Genomic DNA, 21,488 nt, shown 5'->3' with positions numbered 1-21,488 from the left:
TCCTTTCCCATTGGCTCTGGCACACAAACCCCACCTCAAACCCAAGTATTTTTATTTAAAGAGCAGTAGGTCACTACTACTACTACTAGCTGTATTCTCCCTGGAGTGTTTCACACCAAAAGGAGTTATTTGCAGCAATCGAAAACAGTATTAAAGAGCATACATTTACTTGGCAGCTGACCAGCAATGTTACTAAATGCAATTAATTTCCATTAAAAAAATACATCTGCGTGACAAAGCAGTTTAGACTGGTGAAGGAAAGGGCAAAAATTAACAGTGTAATTGAAAAGAACAGTAAATTCTTACCTACTTTTTACCTACTGATTTTACCCAGCATCTCCCCCAGTATCCAGGCTATTAATGAGTTTACAGAATTTGGGCCTTATTCTCCTGCTTAATGGCTTCACCATAATAATAATAACATTAAACCTATACACTAACCCATATTCAGTTGCAGTTCACTACAGCAGAATACTATTGTGGAGGGTTTTAAAGTCAGCATTTGTTCATGTGCAGTACAGAAAATACAATATACATGGGACGTATCATATGGAAACAAAAATTAAGTACATTGAAAGTCTTGTTTTTCTGTAAAGGCAAACAGGCCAGTGATTACACAAATTAGCCTTAGAAATTAGTGGGAATCCTTTCACTGAGAAATAAAATGAAGATGCTATTCAGTAATGCAGCCGTTTAATTATTAAACTCAGATTAATCTCATGTACCTTCATCCTCTAAATTAGGTGCATGGATGCAGTTGGCACAGTCTCAGGTCCTAGAATGAGCCCAGTGGTACCTAAAGGAGCTTCAACCTTCAGTGGGTTGAATACTGCCTGAGAGACAGTGACATCCACTTTCCTAATTTAAAAGGCTTTTTAACACTCAATGGTCAGGGTTTGGTTGAAAATGGAGGGATATGAAAGGTTTGTTGCCCTAAACCTAATCAATATATAATCCCGTCTGGATAAAAGTCTCTGAGACTCTTGTGAAGTGAGAAGGTACCTCACCTTTTCACTTTCAAGAAGCATCTAGGGTTGAATGTCTGAAAAGGACAAAAGAGGACAGAAATTGAGAGACATTAGGAATCCATCATCAAGGATGTCAGCAGTTAGAAAGTTGGATCACAAGAAAGGAGGATGTAACAGCCTTCAAGGGAGACATTTTTCACCAGAGAATGCTGCATTTCAGATGGTTGTGTAGCAAAAGACTCCTTTTTAGGACTAATACTCTTCATAGGAATATTAGTACCTTTATGGTTTGGAGGGCCTAAAGGCGGGTTCCTTCCCCTGACCTTCACATTTCAAGTGATCATCAAGTCTCTGAATCTCTCTATGAAGCAGCTTCAATTGCAATCAGGCTGCAATACACAAGCAATCCCAATGTAATATCAAAAAGTAAAGGAAGAGTATAAAAATTTCCGGAAACTGAAACAGAGAAGGGGATTAGTGAAAATCCCTTTCTGGACTTCCTGCTCATTTGTGTAGTTTTCTCTATCTTCTACAACTTATAATGGATCATCAGTCTTAAGGGTTCTGGCTAATTTTTATTTCAAGTTGAAGCATCTTGTTAATATTATGGTTACAACTGATAGGAAGCAAGTGAAAGATGACAGCCAGCAGATGCTTGATCTTGACCTGGAAATTCTAATTTATTCTTGTCTTCCTCAATTCAAAAAGCATAAAGGAAACTTAAGAAAATAGAGCTCATAGAACATTCCTTTAATAAAATTTATCTATTTTGAAAAAGGATTTTTTTTTAAATCTCTTTTCTAAACTCTCCAGAGACTGAGTATCATATTTATGCCTACACGTTTTGCAGAAGAAGCAGGTCTGAAGCATACACTCATTTACTGGAAGTACTTTATAATGCACTATTTAATTCAAAGGGAAAAAAAAAAAAAAAGATGCTGCAACCACGGTAACAATATTAACAATGGAGCGTATGAAGCCTGAAAGGAAATTACTCAGCAAAACATGGTAATAAAAAGAAAAGTCACCATGGATTATCAACTAGAGTATTAACAAATAATTTGTAATGCTAAGATTACACAGGAATTGTGACACTGCTAATTGCACTGATTTATTGCACTGTAGTTTGAGCCAGTAGTTTGGGTCAACATGGTTTGGGAAACAGGGAAGTGAATGCAAAGAAGACTGAGTAAAAATCTTTCCTGTGCAGAGGTTCGTAGCTATCTAGGAACACCTTGCAAGACCACTGGTCGGCACATTAGGTAGACACATTACAGATAACATTAGGAGGATGTGTTCCAGACAACCAAAGAGAACAAGAGAAAGACACAGAAATAATTACCATTTGTCTAATGTTTCGCTAGGTATTGTAAAAGAAAATGAGAAAATACCTGGAAAAAGCTGATGAAGTTCAGGAGTATGTGATTTGATCATCAGAACAGCTTTCTGATGTAATAAGTCAAAATGCATACAAGAAACCTGGTGGTGAACAGCATATTGCACTGCATTTAAACAATACATTTACAGCTGGCTGGTACTAGGTCTGAAAAGGAATTTTCAAGGGCTTTGGTGAGGTCCGTATCAGACACAAGTGAATAAGTGGAATAATTAGTTAGACTTCTTAACTACCCAGGAGAAATAAAATTATATAGTTTCTTTGGTGTTCCTTGCTTGAAGAACTTGTCTTGAATTATTTCCTGCTATAATGTATCCCCGTGTTTCTAAATACCTTATATGAGCATTCATTTCTATCAAGTCCTAATTTCCTATGCAGTTTCTTAAGCACTCCTTCCAGCAGCAATAATGGCTTTAGCAATGTGGAATCAGAAAGTGTGGTGGTTACTGCAAGAAATGCTCTTTATATCATGTATTATGTCAATTAAATGGCTCAGAGTTGGGTCTGTGATGGAAGAACAGACAGAGCTATCATGTGAGCTTTCCAGCTCCTGACCGCTGGTGCATTTCAGTTTTACGAAAGCATATGATAATTTTCTAGAAAGGCAATTTATTTGATGGGAAACCAAACTTAACTATAACGTATTCACTATCTTTCTAGTCTAGTCTTTCTACGCTGGTGAGGCTTGGAGAGCAGGTTTGGATATGGGGCTGACTGTTTTCTTGACAGTTTTAAAGCTCATTTAAATGCACCCAAGAACTGTAGTGACTAAAAGAAAAATTATTTCTCTCTGTAGGATTTGGGTCCAACAGTGTAAAATGAATTGGTACTCTTAATCTTGTCACCAAGTGAGTAAGTGTTTGAATTGCTATACCCACCATACAACTTTTGGTACTGACTGGTGATTTCAGAGGTGGTGCTAAAGACAAATGGACCTCCAGATTAAACCGCTCTTACTAAAGAGAGGAAACCAAAGGATGAGTGGCAGAAGTGTTGGGGCTGATCGTACTTGCATCCAGATCATGGGAGCTTTGAGTTCCAACAATGCCTTTCTTACTCTTTCTACTCACTTAAAATGAAGGTAGAATTGTTGGCAGAAATATGTGTTTCCTACACATTCTTTTAACTACTAAGGTGGAAAGGAGGACACACACGTCATGATTTAGTAGTGACTGTCTTGCAGCTTAATTTTGGCTATTGTGGCTTTTACATCTGGAATTTTAGTTTATGTCTACTTATCTCTCAATCTCCTAGATAAGGAAATTCCACACTTCAGCAACACTTCTGCAGTGATTTCTTTACACAATCTATCACGGCTGAGTAGTTGGTTCTGTATTGTCTCCAGCTTGGTCAAACTGTCTTGAGTCACCTGATGTTACTCCTCCTGTCTGTGAGATCCTCCTGCCTTCTTGATACTGCCCACATTCTTTCCAAAAGGAGATGAGGACAACGAGAAACTTCAGCTCCACTCTGCACATGTACAGGACATTAATCACTCCTAACTTGTCCTGCCAATGAAGAAATGCTCCCCCTCTCTCTTGCTCCTTCTCACATTTAACCAGTCGTGTACCTTAGTGGAAATTAGTGCTAAACTAAGGTTAAAACTTAAATGAACACGTAGTTCACCTCAGCTCGCATGGAATAGCTAAGAATTGAGCTCAACTCCACTATCACGAAGACAAGTGTTTAAAATATGGTTGTACTGGTGATTCTGAAGCAACTGTGCTGAATAAACCAGTTATCTCTTTATCACATTGAAGGCAGACACAAAAGCATTAGGTTTTGGTTTGGTTTGGTTTGGTTTGGTTTTGGTGAGAGGAAGGTATTCTGCATGGGAATACCAACATTTTTTTGCTCGTCTCTCATGCTCACATCCATCAGGTGACCCTTAACATGATTCATAAGGGTTTGAGTAGATGTAGAGTAGGACCTCCCCTATAGATCAGTAGGAGTTATTCACAGCCTTTGTCACAGGTACTTACCCACAGAAGCCATCCATCTGTGCATCTGTTAGGAGTACCCTAGACAGTAAAAAAGCCTGAAGTTCTCCAAACCCAATCCGATCTGTTCCGCATAGCTTTCAAATCAAAGAAATCTCAACAATGCTACAAACTGTTGAAAGTGGAGAAATTGATGTTGAAGAGGCCAGCAGGTACAACCATTCTGAATGAGGCAGCATCCAATCTAGACCATTGCCAGCTGCTATTTTTCTTGTTCACATCTCAAAACTTTTAAAATTGTGAGTTCCCAGACATTTTTTACTGTCTCTGCCAGTGCCTACTACAGACAATTTATGAGCAGAGGAGAATCACAGTGGCTTTGTTCAGTTCAGAAATGGCTGAAGGGAGATGCAGCTGATATTTTTAACTATTTTAGTTGTGAGGATGTACAGAAGACAGAACCAGACTGCTCTTGAACATGCATGGTGAGCAGACAAGAGTTCTAGCAGTAGAAATACCCCCAAGGAGAAGAGTTGTTCACAATGACAGTGATCAGCACCAAAACTGACACAGGCATTGTAGACTCTCCAGCCTGACAGATATTCAATTGCAACTAGTTAAGGCACAAAACGATCTGATCTAACCTTCAAGTTAGCCCTGCTTTAAGCTGAAAATAGCTGGATCAGGGACTAATAGTGGTGACTTCCAACAAAAATTATTCTGTAGCTCTCTATTTTTGTGATGATGACTCTGTGATTAGAAATATTTTGGCTTTGTCTGAATTGCTGCAAAATAAGTCAATTTCAGGAAGACAATTACTGTGTTCTCATTAACTGTGTTCTTCTCTATATTAAAGAACTGCAAGCTCAGTGCAAAGCCTGTTAAGGGTTACCTAAGGTAATGCTGGTGAAGTCATTGTCAGGCTCAGATCCAGTGACCACCTCAGGAACTTCTTTTGTTTGCATCAGTCTTGTGGAGAAACTGCAAACTAATATAGCAAAAGTATTTTCCAGAATTCTTTTCTAGACATTCAGTACCAAAGCCCTCCCTGTGCATGGATCTGGGCTGTTAATATGAGTTCACTATTTCAGCTTAACCCAGATGGTCACACTGCAAAATATCCCTTAAGTTTCAAGAAGTGCCTGCTGCATTAGCAGTACAGAGTGATTGCATTATGCTGAAGGAGACATAAAAATGTCTCTTCCATTACCTTTTTCTGCCAAGTGAGTAGCCAAGTTGAGGAAAAAGCATTGACCATATGAGGAGAGGCCATCAGGGTTGTATGGTTGTGCAGGAACTGATCTCAAGGCAATGCCAGTGTTATAACACAGGCTTACTCTACTGAAAACAAACTCATAACGTAGTAAAGGTATTCAACCTCTTGGAAAGCCTGGGAACAGTTTAGATAAAACATCACATGGTTTTTCATGCCAGCTGCCTGTGCAAGTGATTTATGGACTGCAATATGCCATGGAACCAGATCACTTCATCGGTTTCCTTAAAGACAAGGGTAGATTGTGGCTGAACTTACTGAACAGAATATCTCTTCCTTCAAGGTATCACCACTCCTCAAAGAAACCTGCAAAAGCTGAGGGAGCTGGATCTCTTATTTTCTAAGAACAAAATGAATATCTTGGTAGAATTGCGGTTCGACAGCTTTGGATTTAGAAGCATCAGAAATAAATTCTGATTATTCATTTTGGATAAATAATGAACAACATAAAAATCGCTGACGTTAACCTTCATTGGAAAAGTTGGTTTAATGGGCCCCGTAAAATCTTCTATTGATGGCAGGTTCATAAAGCTCCTTATTGACTTCAGCTAAAGGCTATAACTTCTATCGATACTGTCAACAATTAATATTGACTAATAAAGGTATCCTGTAAACTGAGTCATAGCATTATGCTACTTTATGCTGCCATTAGCAAAATTTCATGTCATCTTGAAAACATTTCTCCTATAAATCTAGGATTTCTTAATACAGCCTACGTGATCGCTAGCTGTGGAGGGACCACAGGAACACTGCTTCTGTGCAACGTGAGGAAACAGAGCAACCTTCCTATTTGCATGACAACATTTCTGAAGTGTATCCCAGACTTCACTTTCTCCAATTGCACATTTAAGATTGTGAGGGTTCTGTTTGCAAATGCTTGTCATACCTTTATCTGTGCCAAGAAATTACAAAATGGAAATATCCAATTTTTATCTGTGTATATTAAAAGCTTCAGATTTTGTCCTGAGTCTTTCTTTACCTTTTCCTTTGTACTTTGTTTTTCGATACTTCATACCCCCAATTCAATTGGCATGTTTATACTGAAATTATGGATCTCTCAGCTCCAGGCAAATTTTTCCCACTTGAACCTGGATGGTGTTTATGTTATCTCCCCTGTGAAGTCTAAGCTCTTCAACAACATCGTTTGGGTTGTAGTATTTTTCCTTGCATTCCACCACCTCTTTTTTTTTTTTTTGCCAATATAAACAATTCAATACTAGTCACCTCCTCTCTCTAGATTCTATTAGTGCTGCACAGATTTTGTATTTTTGAGTATGATAGAGTCTTTCTCATACAAAACACTCAATACCTAAGATAGCAAATACTCTGGGCCCAAAGAAACTTCTATATTTGTACAGCACTTAAAATCCTGCAAGTATGTTCTCCACCTTGCTGTCTTCACTTTTCTAATGCAATAAAAAGGTGGTTCAACAAATGGTTAGCGTGTCATCAAATTTAAGGGAAGAAGAATTGGACATTGTCTCAGTCCTGACAGGAGTGCTACTGCCCCTATTATTAGTTTCAGTAAAGCCTCTCAAAGCATGCGCTGTTGCTAATGTGTTGTTGCTAATATAATTTCATTTGTAAGTGATCTTAGGTACAAAGCTGCATTTGAACGTGTAGAGATAGTGTTACGGAAACTGGTGAAAAAGGCTGTCAGCTAATTCAATTCTTCCCTCTTAAGGAGGAAAAAAAAAAGATTAAAATTCCCTGCTATTTTTTTTTTTTTTTTTTTTTTTTTTAGGCATGGAAAGAAAGATGTATGGGATAGAATCATGGCTGCTCACACCACCATAAAAAGCAGAGGAGAGTGGCATGCATAAGTGAGAACAAAATGGAATTGCAAGGTGTTTGCTTTGGGTTTTTGAGTCTTTTGTTGGAAGTGTGCAAACTCTAATCGAGTCTCATAATCATCTTTTTTTTTTATTGAAACACAAGGCTAGGAAGGAAAATATTAAACTCCAGCACTGATTATCTGCCTGTTCTAATGGGTGAAACCCTATAAGATGCTACACTAACAAACGTAAAAAAAATTATAAGGATAACTTAAAAAAAAGATCTGCACATCCTTTAAGGAGAAGGTCATTTATCTTTGAACTTTGCCTAATACATCATTTTCACTGAACAGAAACTTAATAAGCTTCTACTGCAATTTTGTTGGAGTTAAACATAAAATCATGTGGGTGGTGTATGTCTCACTGTGTCATGGCTTCCCAAGGAAAAGTTATCATCATTTGTCACTATAATACTGTGGCAAAAAGCATAAAGAGAACAAGCCATGCAGTCATTTCACATCAGCTTTCAGTGCTGAGCTTAAGCTCCTGATGACTTGGCTATATTAAGAAGCAGGCTGTGCCATAATTGAATTAAAGGTGCAAAGGCTTATATGGTTGTGTGAACCCCCGGGTCATGCTGCAATTGAATCAAAATCCTCTCTCCTTCCTACTCTGCCTGGCAGAACTGCTGACCAAAATGTTCGCGGGACCTACAAAAGGCATGCAGGAGTCCCTTCAGCTGGGGATGCAAAGTTACCGAGGTAAAAAATCCGTGACCTTCAGCTTTTATTTCTCATGAAGAAAAAAGCTTCTAAAAATATTTCACCGCCGTTTTCCTTCAGAGAGCAGTCAGCCAATTTACATAAATGAAACGGCTCCTGTCAAGGAACCAGTGAGGAAAAGAAGGAAATTATCTGCCCTGAAAATCTGTAGCAAAGATAAGAGCAGCATTGGCCAGGGGAGGGGAGATTTAAATGCTTTTTGTCTGAAAGGTTGCTACAGAAAGCAGAGAAAGTATTACAGCCGCTTAATGATCTCTGTCGCTGTGATAAATAAGTAGGAGCTTCTCCAGCAGTTTATTAACAAACACTCTGTAGGACAGTACAAAAGGCCGTGACATGGGGCTATTAGAAGAGCATTTTCACTGAGTCTGATAAAAAAAAATACAACTAAGGAAGATTAAGGCGGAGTGCAAGAAGAAGCACTGCTGGTAGAGCTTGAGGCTGCATCACATGCGCTGCCATCACTTACCAGTTTCGGTATTCTCGTGCTCCGTGTCGGTGAGGGTGAGGTTGGAGTTGGCCCGGCTCGACAAGCAGGAGCTGCGTCCGGATTTGGTGTTGCGTCCCCAGAGCCTCACAGGATGCTCAGGTGACATGACCACATCCGCCTCCGTGTCGGCATCTGAGCCAGCGCTGATGGAGTAGCCACAGTGAGGCAGCCCAATATCAGTCCGGTACAAAGTCCCATGGGTGGGAGTCACATCTTCAAGACCCAGCTCCCGCAAAGAGAAGTTGGCTCCTGGAATCATAGAATCGTAGAAAAGTTTGGGTTAGAAGGGACCCGGGGGATCATCAAGTTCCAATACACCTGCCACAGGCAGTGCTGCCAAGTGTTAGATCAAGTACTAGATCAGGTTGTCCAGGACCCCATCCCACCTGGCCTCGAACACCTCCAGGAATGGGGCATCCACAGCCTCTCTGGGCAGCCTGTTCCAGCATCTCACCACCCTCTCAGTGAAATATGTCCACCTGACATGTAATCTATATCTTCCCTCCTTTAGTTTAAAATCATTCCCCCTTGTTCTATTACTATCTATCTGTGTAAAAAGTTTATTTCCCTTCTGTTTATAATCTCCTTTTAAATATTGGAGAGTTGTAAACATGACCCTGCTTCTTCCTGAGTCCTAGCATCACACTGAAAGTTCACCTGTTTTGTTGTGAATTCCTGCCTCTGGAGCCTTGTCCCTGACAAAAAATCAGGTCTTACTCAATAAAATTATCATGCTTAAAAGTAAAAGGATGGAGAGATGGTGAAATTCTTTAGAAGAATGAGAAAGTAAACTTTGGAATAAGTCAAAGTGGGGAGTGTAATAACTAAAAGCCCTATCGTACACCTCACAACTCTACTATTGTAGGAAATCTGAATGAGTTATACTCCTTCAAATCACTGAAGTTACTTACTGGGTATTTGCATTTCTTTTGGCAAGCTCACTTTCCCCTTCCTCACCACTCACACTTGACTAAGTTTAGCCATTCATTCTTACAGAGCCACAGCAGAGGTTGTTCGGCTGCAAGTAGATGTAATTGTTCAGCTGACTAAAAACATAACCTCAAAAATAACTCATGAGTTCAAGTCTAGTTACATGCTGAGCTTTATAATCAGACCAAATTGATGTGAAAGTCTTCAAATATTAGCACACTTTGTTCGAAAACTTACATGAGAAAGCTGAGGAGAGCAATTAGTGGCTCCATTTTAATCCACTTTTGTTTATTAATGCACACTTTTATTTTGCAGTCCTCAATGCCTCTAAAGGATTTTGGCTACCTGTGAAAATCTTTATCTGCACATTGTGTTTATATGGCACAATAAACCCCACTCTTGTTATGCTATGCCTTGATCAGATGGATTAAGGAACTTTATCTATAGCCAGTAGGAGGCATCAGGCCCTGGACTCTGGCCACATACCAACACCAGTGATCAAAATCAGTCTAGCTGGCTTCCTCCCGTTATTTCAATAAATTAATCCCCTCCAATCAAAAGAGATATGGAGCTCAACCTGCCAAGTTTATGCACAGGCTCCAGACTCAGTTTTAGAGAGGTGATTGCAGCTCAGACATGTTTCTACAAGCTGAGTCCTAATGCAGAGTCACCAGGCACGTTCAGTCCCCAGCCCAGCCTGGAACAGCAATATTCTTATCTATTCATTACTGAAATTCGTTCATCATGTCTGGACCTCAGTCTCAAGGTTGTATCCAAAAGTGAGTTATACGTCTCTCTTTACTCAAAACCACACAAGCATGTGGTTCTCCTTGTGCTTGTTTTGTTATGGTAGGAAACACGCATCCAATAGAAACAGTCAGATTTCTGCTTTTCAGGAGTCTGGTTTTATGCTTGTGGGAACAATCTGCCTTGTCCCTGTGCCGTGCTGCATAGGGAAGGGCTCATATTATACCACATGCCCTTAATGATCACTTGGCCCCAAGAAACCATTATTTTAGTATGCATTTTTGTTCTGTTGACTTTGCAGCTCATAGAGAAGAGTGAGAAGGAGTTGTTTGAATGCAAAGTGAATAATGGGACTGGACAACATCTCCACATAAAGTTTAGATATGGAACTGTTTCATGTCAAGAGCAAATGACCATGGTTCAGCTGGTTATGGATCTACATCTGATAACACTTAAACTATTTTAAATATTCCTGAACTTCACACCTTTTTAATTGAGCAAAAAAGATAAAAGCTTTCAGACAGAGTGGACAGATAAGGTTGCTTGGGGCTCACGTATCCGTCCAAATCTGGAGTTTGGCTTGGGGAGCACAATGCAAGCTTGTGACAGATTAATCCATTTGACTTGGCTGCAAAACAGTCTGAGAGAATATCCACTACTACTCCGTGGCACAAGGTAGCAGATGAACGTGACCTAAACTGCAAAAATAAGTAGTATCCAGTGATCTCACTTTTCACTTCCAGTTTTGACTCTACAACAAACCTGGATAGTTTTTAAACTATCTGTCATGGAGTACTGGAGATCATCTTTTGGTTTTCCTTGCATGTTTGAGTCCCCAACTGTGAACTCAACCTTCTCTTGCAAGGGGCCACATTCAAAATCATCTGGCACATCAACATGCAGGATGATTGATACTCTCCAGTAATAGCAGCTCATAAATTATGAAAAATGACTGCTACAATTAACTGAAAATGAAATTTATTTGCAATAAACAGCAGGAGATGCATTGATTTTCATATTCTTTGCTCACTGTTGCCTTTTAAGCTGGAAGAACTTAAGTCAATAAAAGGAAGATAATAAATATCTGAGACTTTTTAATTCAGATCTGGTCTATTTTTTCCTGTGCTGACTTGCACGTTTGCTGGCACTCACACTCTATCTATAACCATTTAAATGCTGACTTGTTTATTTACTGAATTTATTTGGTCAATTTGAAATGTTTCCCTCCTCTGCCTTCCAAACCAGCTCAGGAGAGAAATTCACTTTGCCTTGTTGATGTCGTGCAAGCTAATGTGTTGGTTTCAGTTGGCATTAGCCCAAGCAGCACCATTAAATGAGGTCCATTCATGACTTTATGCCAGTGGAAAATTTGGCACAGAAAGTCCAGAGTAATTGTTATCATTCTTCAGGGCAGCTTTAGGACTCTCTGGATAAAATGGGAAAAAATTATAAAATAAAAAACGTGTGGGGGTAATATCAGAAGTAGAACCAGACCCTGACACGGTTAATCTTAACTTCTCAATCAATTTCAGCTACTTAGACGATAGGTTTTTAAGTCATTTCAGTATTCTTCAAAATTTTTCTAGGGAAGTATGAGCTTCCGTATAACAAGTTTATACCCCCTGTCAACAGACAGGATTTTCTTTATCCTTTGTGGACTTCTTAGGAGAAGTCCATAGACCTGCATGGCCTCAGACCCTCAGGTTGAAAACCGCTGACCTACACTAATTCACATCTCTCCTGCATAGTGAATATATTGTATGAAGTGAGCAAACTCAATGACCTAAAAGGTTTCCTTTTCTTTATAACTTCTTAGATTCCTTAGAAAGGATAAAATACTTCGGAGTTGCTAAGAAGGAAAATCCTTTTATGATTGCAAACTTTTACTGAAAACACCTACTGCCCCTTTTGTTAATTACTGCTTGCTGCAGCTTTCCTGAAATACAAATACTATGTGGCCAAAGAGACTTACACAAGTCATTTTGCTTGTGAATGCCTTAAAGATGTGTCTTGCACCAAAACCACAACTAAATGGTACTTATAAGAGTGAAATTAAGCAGCCCTCAAGTCAAAGTTGTATGCAATCCCTTTGGGGAATCAGCTTCTCCAAACTGCAATGGGTGAGCTTAGAGCAGTCAGGGTCAGCCTTTTTATGTTCATTGTCTGGAATGCTGCCTCTTCCATTTTACTTTGCCATTTTGTGTTTTCTCGATGGACTTCTAAAAATAATTTATGTGAAACCCTGCTTGGTTTCTGGACTAAGTTACTCATGTCTCTACAGAAAAATGAAGATGAGACTATAGCAGTGGCCAGAAATCTATCTCACGTAGGCAACAACAGCAGCAGGAATGTAACTGTGCTGACTCAAGGTTAGCAATAAAAGGAAAATATCTGGAATCTTTATTAGGACTCTGGAGCCCATGTGGACTCATGTACCTTAAAATCATCACAGCTTCTGTGACCTATGTTCACTAAACAGGATCCTAAAAGTCTTAAAAATGTCTCAAAAATGTCTTTTTATTACTCCTCTAATACTGGAACCTGTCCCTGTCTAAAACCTGCTGCCTGGAGTGTGAAACAGTGTGAACAGTGTGAAAATGGTAGTCTCCTTTGGTTGTCTTTTGTGTTGAAACCCTTGTTGATTTCCTTCATGACAGAGTAGGCACATTACATAGCTTAAAGGACCCCTGAGTAGGCAGGGACTTCAGAATCACTGAAAGGTTCAGGTTGGACAGGACCTTTGAAGGTCATCTCATTCATCACTTGCTCAAGTAGGGGCACCTGAAGCATGTTGCCCAGGAACTTAGAAGATTTTCCATGCAATATGGAGATTGACTGTGTGGAGTGCACCCATTGGGTCTGGTTTAGCTGTAGGAAGTGTCAAAGGGCTGTTACAGATGCACACAACACATATAACACTTCAAGAATTTGGGATAAACGTAGTACCTCCCTGTACTACCAACATATATAAGTAGACAATGTCTTTTAGTAAATGCTAATGAACACAGACCTGTGGTATCCCACTTAATGACATCAGTTTGCATACATTTCATGCCTGCTTACAGCAGTACCTGCTCAGATGTGCTCACCTGCTCGGCAGAATTCATCAGCCTCCTGGTGCACCATGTCTTTGACCCGATTGCTGTAGGTCAACCTGGAGTCTTGATCATAAGCCTTCAGGGTCTCACTGGAGCTATAGGACTTCTGAGGAGCCTTGCTGTCCTCACTCTCGGCTGAAGAGCTGGTGTAGCGGCGCTCCGTGTCGCGGCGCCGAGTCAGAGATCGATACGGTTTCCTTTCTTTTACATCCATGGCACTCTTGTCTGAGTATTCAACATTAAAATAATGATGCCCGTGTAGCGGTCAGAATGGAATAATCTGAAAGAGAAAATTAAAGAAATAGGGCTTAGGCTTATGCCTTTGGGCACCAGAAGGCTAATTTGCCTTTCATAAATTCTTGCACTGAACAAAAGAGAGGTTACTTAATGAACTGCAGGAAAGCCCTCCTAGAATAATTACTGATGGGAAGAAAGTCTCAATTATGTGTTACTCAGAACTTTGCTAATCACAGCAGCTAACGGGACACATGCACGCAGAAACCTGCATCTGTCTGAACTGTCTCGCACTTAGGGATTTCAAACTGAGTGTGATTTTCTGAGTCTTATTTCCACAGGAAGTGATTCAGACACCTCCTGGAGGCATATTTTATGTACATCAGTCATGTAATCTCTGGGAAATCAGGCCATGCTGAAATGTCTCTATTTGGGCACATGGAAGACTTTGGAAAATGCTACACTATGCTTTTAAGTGTTTTGTAACTCATGACTTTAGAAGGAATGAACTAAAGAATGAGAGACAATGAAAGAAAACATGTGGGCAGAGAGGGGAAAGATGAACGAAGAAATAAAGGAGTGATATGTGGATGGTAGATGAAAATGTCTTTGTATTCAAAGGGCTCCTCTTAGCCCAGCTAGAAATATATTAGAATTTAGCAGAATTGAGAAAGTGCAAATAAATGATAGTGCTCTCCTTCACGTAACAGCATGGCCTGGGATTTATGCCTGTGGGAAACCAGTGTGTATATGCACTGACATGAACACACACATCTGCACACAGAGAAAATTGATATCAGAAATAAACCATGTATTAAAAGTATTTTTGTCAAAATAATTTATATGTTGTCTCTTCACAATAAGTTTATCAAATGAAACAAAGCACAGAAAAAAAAAGTTGACGATTTGCAGCAAGATGGTAAAATACATTCTTGAATATCTTAACTTGTTTATGGGAAAAATACAGCAAAAAAACACAAACCAAACACAAAAATCTGCAGTTACAGGCTGTTTCTTGGGAGCAGATCTGTCTTGACTGCGAAATAACATGAGCTGTGTCTCTGAATGCCACATCAGGATGTGTTTTTTTCTTTTATTACAGCACTTAAAAACAGAGAGGAAAAGGAACGGAAAACACCTATCAGTCCTCTTTTTTTTTTTTTTTTTCATGTCAAATAAATACGGAATACATTGTCAAGGAATGAATCACATTCTGTTGGCATTTCTCCCTTGAAAGGCTAAATACTGAATGTGCTACAGCATGGATTTGTGCTGCAGCTCAACGCAGCTACAGCACAATAGTAAAGGTGAGAACTGTTGTGACTTTTACAAGTTGTTTTAGAGGGATGTGGTGTAACACAGCATTTGTGGCTCTCCAGGCTATGATTCTATGAGGAATGGAAGACCCTGAGCACAGTTTCTGATACCCTACAATTCATAATGGTAATGCAGGGGCTTGAAGGCAGCATTTTATTATGAATTTCTCACTTGCTGAGCTGTCCGGAACAAACAAAACTAAACGTATTTTCAAGGTGATGAGAGAATGCAGGAGGGAATATCTTCCCTCAGCACTGGTGAGGCCACATCTGGAAGGCTAGCTCCAGGTCTGGGCCCCCAGCACAAAGGCAGCTTGGGCATACTGGTGAGAGACCAGCACAGGGTCACTAAGATGCTGAAGGGCTTGGAGCTGCTCTGCTGCTGAGGGAGCTGGGGCTGTTCGGCCTGGAGGAGAGGAGGCTTGGGGACGATCCCACTCATGGCCACAAATCTATGCGGGAGGTGCCGAGAGGATGGAGTCCGGCTCTGCTTGGTGTGGCCCAGAGGCCCTGGGCGCAGCCTGGAGCCCAGGAAGTCCTTCAGGACACCAGGCCGCACTGCTGTGCGCAGTGAGCAGAGTGGAGCTGGGGACTGCTCCTGGGGAAGCTCCAGAAGCCCTGGATGTGGTGCTGGGCACCCTGCTGTAGGTGTCTGGGCTGGGACACTGAGGTGCCTCCAGCCTTTAACACTCTGTGATTCTGTGGTTCTATGATGCAAGGACTACAGGGTGGCCATGAGATACACCTCTGGTTGTGCTGAGAAAAAGAGATTCCTGCTACCTATTTCTGCAGTTCTGTCTTTACTAAGAGTGCTCACTTGGGTTTGTCCCTTTAACCTCCAGAAGGAACTCTTCAATGACAGAACCAAATTCCAAGGACTCTTACAGTTCCCGTGGCATTCTTCCCGGAATTAAGATGCTACTTTAAAAAGATCCACTGAATTCTATCCCATTCTATTCCAGTGATGGCAGAAGACCAACTTTGCACATCCTATTTGTCAGCAAAACACATAGAAACTACCGAACACAAATGGAACGATTGGGAGCGTATGTAATAAATGAACTTTGCTTAAGTCATCTGCAGAGCTTTTGAGCACCCATTTGATTGTAAACATGTGTTTAAACCCATCAAGCTCACTGACTTATTTTCAGTCATGAGCTATATACATTCAGTACATTAAATGCAAATGGGACTGCTCAACAGCCAAAATTTATACATGTTAAACATTTTGCAGAATAAGGACCTGAGAGTTGCCAAAACTATGCCTTGGATGAAGAAGGAAAGATCTAAGAAGCTGCTTAATACAGTAATAGTGTTTAAGAGGTCTACCAAATATAGGTAGATATTTTGCTTTCTTGATTTGAACTTACTGGTACCTTCACACTGCAGAAACATAAAACGAATCAAGCATCTGATTGCTTTTCAGTGCACTATCTTCCTCCTCTAAAAACAAAACAAAACAAAACACAAAGGTTTTATTTTGCTTGAAAAATTGTGCTTTTTTTGCTTTATCAGTTGTTATTGAATTGGTTTATCTCCTTTATGTCACCTCTGTTTGTGTAAAATTCTCAAAAGGAGTGGGTTTGCTGTGCCTTTCAATAAAACACCTTAAAACAGGCTCCTTCATGAGAATGCTGTTGTAAGAGATCTCTGGAATTGTGGTTTATTATCATGGGGGCTGGGGAAACAAAAATTGAGTGAGAAATGTAGTAACTGTATTCTACAAGAATGAAATGAGGAAAGGGGACTTCTATCTGCTCATGAGGATTGCAGTAATTCCTACCAAGGACCAGTCATTTACAAACCCTCTGGTGGGAGAGGCACACATGCCAAAAAACCTTTCTGCACAGCTAGAGCCACAAGGTACAAACAGGGTCTGTAATTACCATTAGTAACCTCGCAACTTAGGAAATGGCCAAAAAAACATCAGGAAATTGACTGAATTCCCACCAGATGAAGGTTTTTCTTTTTGTAAAGAAAGGTGAAAAACTGAAATTCCTCCTACAGTTCATCAAAAATAGCCCTATAAATTTGCACCATTCATATACACATTCCTCTATAGCAGTGTATCAATTCCCAATTCATTCATGTCATTATAAATTTAACTCTCCTCAGCCCTTCCTTTCTCACCCTCTGGTTGCTTGTAAGGAGGCACTTTTCAGCAGGAAATGTCACCCCCAAAACACACAATGAAGTTGCTTTTTTCTTTACTTTTTTTTTTTCTTTTTCTTTTCTTTTTTTAAGGAGGAACTGTTGCATTTAACTGACTTAAGTAAGTTTCCAGCATCTCTCCATGGACATGTGATCCTTGTTGTCTCCTTTTTATGGCTAAATTTCCAGCTGGTTTAGATACCACGCCATCAGTGGAGCTGTGACGGGGAATTTGTCTCTCTGATTGATTATTATTATTTATCTGGTACTCCTTGTGTCTTGATTTCACTGCTAAGGTTTCATCCATGTCATCAACACTGCACATTTTCTCTGACTTCTCTGGCACACAGTGAATATAAAGACTCATACTTGTTTCAGTTACATACTCAACCACCAGTTTCTTTCTGCCTCTAGCTCACTATTGCTCCTCATAATTTTAAAGTTTTCCATAAACGTGCTGGACTGATATTAAAAAATAATAATAACAATAATAATAAAAATTAAGGCTTCTAATACTGTCCTTTCCATTCTTTCAGTCCTAATCCTTCCATAAAGCTCAAAATCCTTTTGCTCTGAGCTATTTCCACTTGGAAAATACTTTCTTGTTCTATGATGCGGTGTTTCTGTCTCCGTTTGATTCTTTCATCATCCTGCTGTTTGTATAACATATCAAATTTCATCTTTTTTTTTTTTCCCTCCAAGACAATTAATGGCAATAGCCATTCTTATTTCTGACAACACTCTGAGTGTACAATGCCAGCTGGACCACAAGCTGGTTTGGAACACAATTTACAGCAGAAGCATCCCTCTGGCTTTACTTACTCAACTCAGAAAATCCCACTGACCCCAGCAGGGGTTACAAACAGGCTAAAATGTGTAGAATCGAACTCTTCAACACAGTTACATTTTTCAGAGATGTGAGGCTCTTCTCATATCCTTGAATATGTGTCAAGAAATGGAACAAAAAATTGACTTTCTAGTTCTGGTGCAGTAAGCGCACTGCTTATTTGCAGCTGTTTTTATTTTTCTTTTGCTCTGGTTGGCTCCCAAATAATCCTTTTTATTATGTTTTATCCTTTATATCTATCCTCCTAATTCTCGGTTCCGTTGCTTTTTGTTGCTCTTTGGAGCTTTGATTAACCACACCGGCTTTGTGCTGCAGAATCACACTCAATGAATGGAGAGGGGAATGATTTATTTTCTGAGTCACCGCTCAAAAGACAAACTTCCATCAATCAAAAACCAGACAAGAGAGTGTGACACCACAAAGCGATATGCTAGGAGGCGCTTACAGCAAAAGGGACAGGTGGTCTTTGATAGCTGACTTACATTGCAGGTCACTAATCACAGAGATTAGCAGCAAGGTGATAGACAGCACCTGTTCTAGAAGGCAGCATGTCATATCATCCAATTTTCTGTCAAAATGAGGATGTTTAAATGGTAGAGATAGCTTTATGTGTCTCCTATATAGTTATGGCAACAGAGCGATGAGAAAGCGGGAAGAGTGAAATACCTTTTCTCCATGAAGATGTGAGCATGAATTCTGGTGGGTTGATTCAGTCCACCTTTGTGCTATGGGAAGCAAAGTTTTTTTCTTCAAAACTGTTTATGATAAAATGGCATCAACTAACTTGGCAGGGCGTGCTTTTTTTCTTTCTAAAATAGATTCTTCTCATTCCAGTGCTTTGGGCAATTTTTTTCCCTAATCTTTTATTGCTGCTGCCCTTTGTAGGATGAATACAGCCACAGAAAGCTGAGCAGAAAGATAGATTTTATTTTTAAATTGTTAACTAAGACCTAATGCTGGTAAGTGGCAAGCAAGAGTCCTTTTCTTCATTTTACAGAGGAATGGATGAGACATAGGAAGGCAGAGTAACTTGCTTAAGGTGTTATAAGAAGAAAGCAACAGAACAAGAGGAGACTCTTGATCTCTCAGGCAGACTCTGATACTGAGCCTTAGATTTTTTGAGAAACAAGTCACACGAGCACTTCAGAATACTTAATTCAAAAAGTCTTTGCCAATCCATGTCTGATATCTTTGTGTGAAAAGAGTAGTATGAACCTCAGGTACTATTAACAAGATGCTCTTTCATGTTTGGGTGATGCCCTTCAGTCAGAAAAGCTGTGGAATATATACACCTACAGCTATGTCTGACCAGTGAAATCCCATGGAGAGTGACAGAAACACCACTCAGAGGCAGAAGAGAGAGAAATTTTCACCCAATTATGCATTAATCTTTCCCAAAACACCAAGAGATGTTGGGATCCAACAGTCACACTATTTGGGGAGTTAGCTCCAGTTCAGGATCTTAAGCTTCAACTGAATATGTCCGGCATTCGGATTAATAAGTGAATCTGTGGCTGTAGTTATTAATGTCCTATGCTGTTATCACTTGATATTTGCCATCGTAGTTGAAACAACTCAGTCTTCTGTGACAGTTCCCACCACACTTTGGTGAGGATGCTAATGCCTGGTACTAGGCTCCATGTTCTGGTCTCACGAATGCAAAATAGTGAACCTGGGAAACCTTTTCTGGCCATTTCCATTTGTCTGAAAAATTCTGTGATATTCCCTGCTATTCCATTGCTGGTCTGAAGCACAGACCTGGCATAAGTGTAGTGTTGAATGCTCTTACGTTTTCAGCAGATATTTAGTCATCTATTTAGAAGTAATTCAAATTGAATTGAATTCTTATTGCAAGGTGATTGTGGGCTGCAATGATCTGATCTTAGCAAATATACAACCATGGCTTAAACTGTGTGATACTATTTGCCAGGATTTTGGGAGATTCTTCTATCGCATAAAAGATTCCTGTGTTTTTTATTAAACTTTAATCTTCAGATTTATAATAGAGGTTTGAATCCCAGGGAGTCCTTGTAGGAAATAAATTAACCTGTAGGTATAACATCCTTTCACATTTTTGGCAAAGAACTTGGAAAGAAGCAGGCACAAGAGAGAATAATAAGAAGCTAACTCTGCTTGGCTTGAACCCAGCACTTGAAGAAAGTAACAAAACCTCTCTTTTCTGGACACAACCACTAAGCCTTTCTTCTGCTGGTATGGAACTTGCTAGGCAATTGGTAACATCCTGTCCAAAAGATGTGGTTTGTGACCTTTCCGTAAATAAATCTAAAACTGCAATGAGCTGGAGGTCCAGAAAAGCTTGAAACAGTAGTGGAGATTTGAGGTATTGTGGGAAAGCATGAAGCAGGCTGGAATGCAGTTTACCCTAATTATTTCAGTTTTGCAAACCCATAGGTCTCCCCTCTTGAGTTGCAGCTTTTAACTTGTGAGAGAGCAAGATTTTGGGGCCAGAAATTAAAATATTTTCAAATACATTTTGACTGTGAGCAGTGTGCTGCTGTTGTCATCAAAATCCTACTCTGGCTTCCTGCAAAATGGAAATTACTTGAAAAACAGTCTTGTTTTTCTATTGAAATACCATTTATTAGTCTAGTAAGCCATTCTTGGACAAAGTGGGTTTTCTTCAAAACCTCAGTTTAGTAGATAATACACACAGCTATTTACCCAAGGAGGTTGTGGATGCCCCATCCCTGAAGGCATTCATGGCCAGGCTGGATGTAGATCTGGGCAGCCTGTTCTAGTTGTTCGTGACTCTGCCTATGGCAGGAGGGTCCAAACTAGATGATCGTTATGTACCTTTTCAACCCAGGCCATTCTATGATTCTATTTAAATAATAAATGCCAGAAGAACCAGCTTGACAGTGTAGTCTGATTCGAGTTCAAGCTTCACATTTTCAGTCATTCACAATGTCAGACTCAAACATTGGGTGTGCAGTGTGCCAGGAATCCACGAGCTGAGTGGAATCCGCCTGCGTGTTAGTGAGTCTCAGAGAGAGGAAGAGATGGTGGCATCAAATGCAGATGTGACATCTCCATTGCAGGCAGTCACTGAATGAATCTCACTAAGATACACTGCATTCCTTCTTCTACCAGCCACCACTTGAAGATTTGGGCTATTACCTGGGATACAGGAGATTTAAGTCTTTAATCTGAATCAGGCAGGAAAAAATCTTGAGTGTGTCTCAAACATCCCAGGTGAAGGCACTAGGCAGAGGTTTTCAGAATCTGCTTGGGAGATTCTTTGCTTTTTCCAATAGAGAGGAAAAATGGTCTAAGTTGTGGTTTGTTTGTTTGTTTGTTTCTGAAAAGCAGCAGAATGTGTTTTAAAAATCTCAAGACATCCCCAAGGCAACAAGAAAAAACTGGTAGAAAAATCATTCAGTGTGGTGAAAAGACGTCTTGTTTTGGGAAAGGTTTGTATCTAATTCCTGAAGAAGAGAAGGCTCCAGGGAGATCTCTTTGATGCCTTCCAGTAACTGAAGAAAACTTATAAATTGGAGGGAGGGGGACTTTTCACATGGAC

At 39.9% G+C, this 21,488-nt stretch overlaps 1 protein-coding gene across 21 annotated transcripts in view; it reads right to left on the bottom strand.

Annotated features, from left to right (window-relative positions):
* Positions 1 to 21,488, bottom strand: part of TENM4 (teneurin transmembrane protein 4) — a 645,160-nt gene that overhangs the window by 328,813 nt on the left and 294,859 nt on the right. For all 21 annotated transcript variants that reach the window (XM_046902783.1, XM_040646792.2, XM_040646975.2 and 18 more), the window contains 2 exons: positions 13,391 to 13,679; positions 8,604 to 8,873 (listed from right to left, as the gene is read on the bottom strand). In XM_046902783.1, coding sequence (XP_046758739.1) covers positions 8,604 to 8,873; positions 13,391 to 13,613 — 493 coding nt within the window. In that variant the 5' untranslated portion in view covers positions 13,614 to 13,679. The remainder of the gene's footprint in view (positions 1 to 8,603; positions 8,874 to 13,390; positions 13,680 to 21,488) is intronic.

This window comes from Gallus gallus, chromosome 1 (assembly GCF_016699485.2).
Source record: "Gallus gallus isolate bGalGal1 chromosome 1, bGalGal1.mat.broiler.GRCg7b, whole genome shotgun sequence".
In the NCBI taxonomy this organism is placed as follows: Eukaryota; Metazoa; Chordata; class Aves; order Galliformes; family Phasianidae; genus Gallus; species Gallus gallus.
Note: the sequence above shows the minus strand (reverse complement) of the source record. Positions and strands in the feature narration are given on the sequence as shown.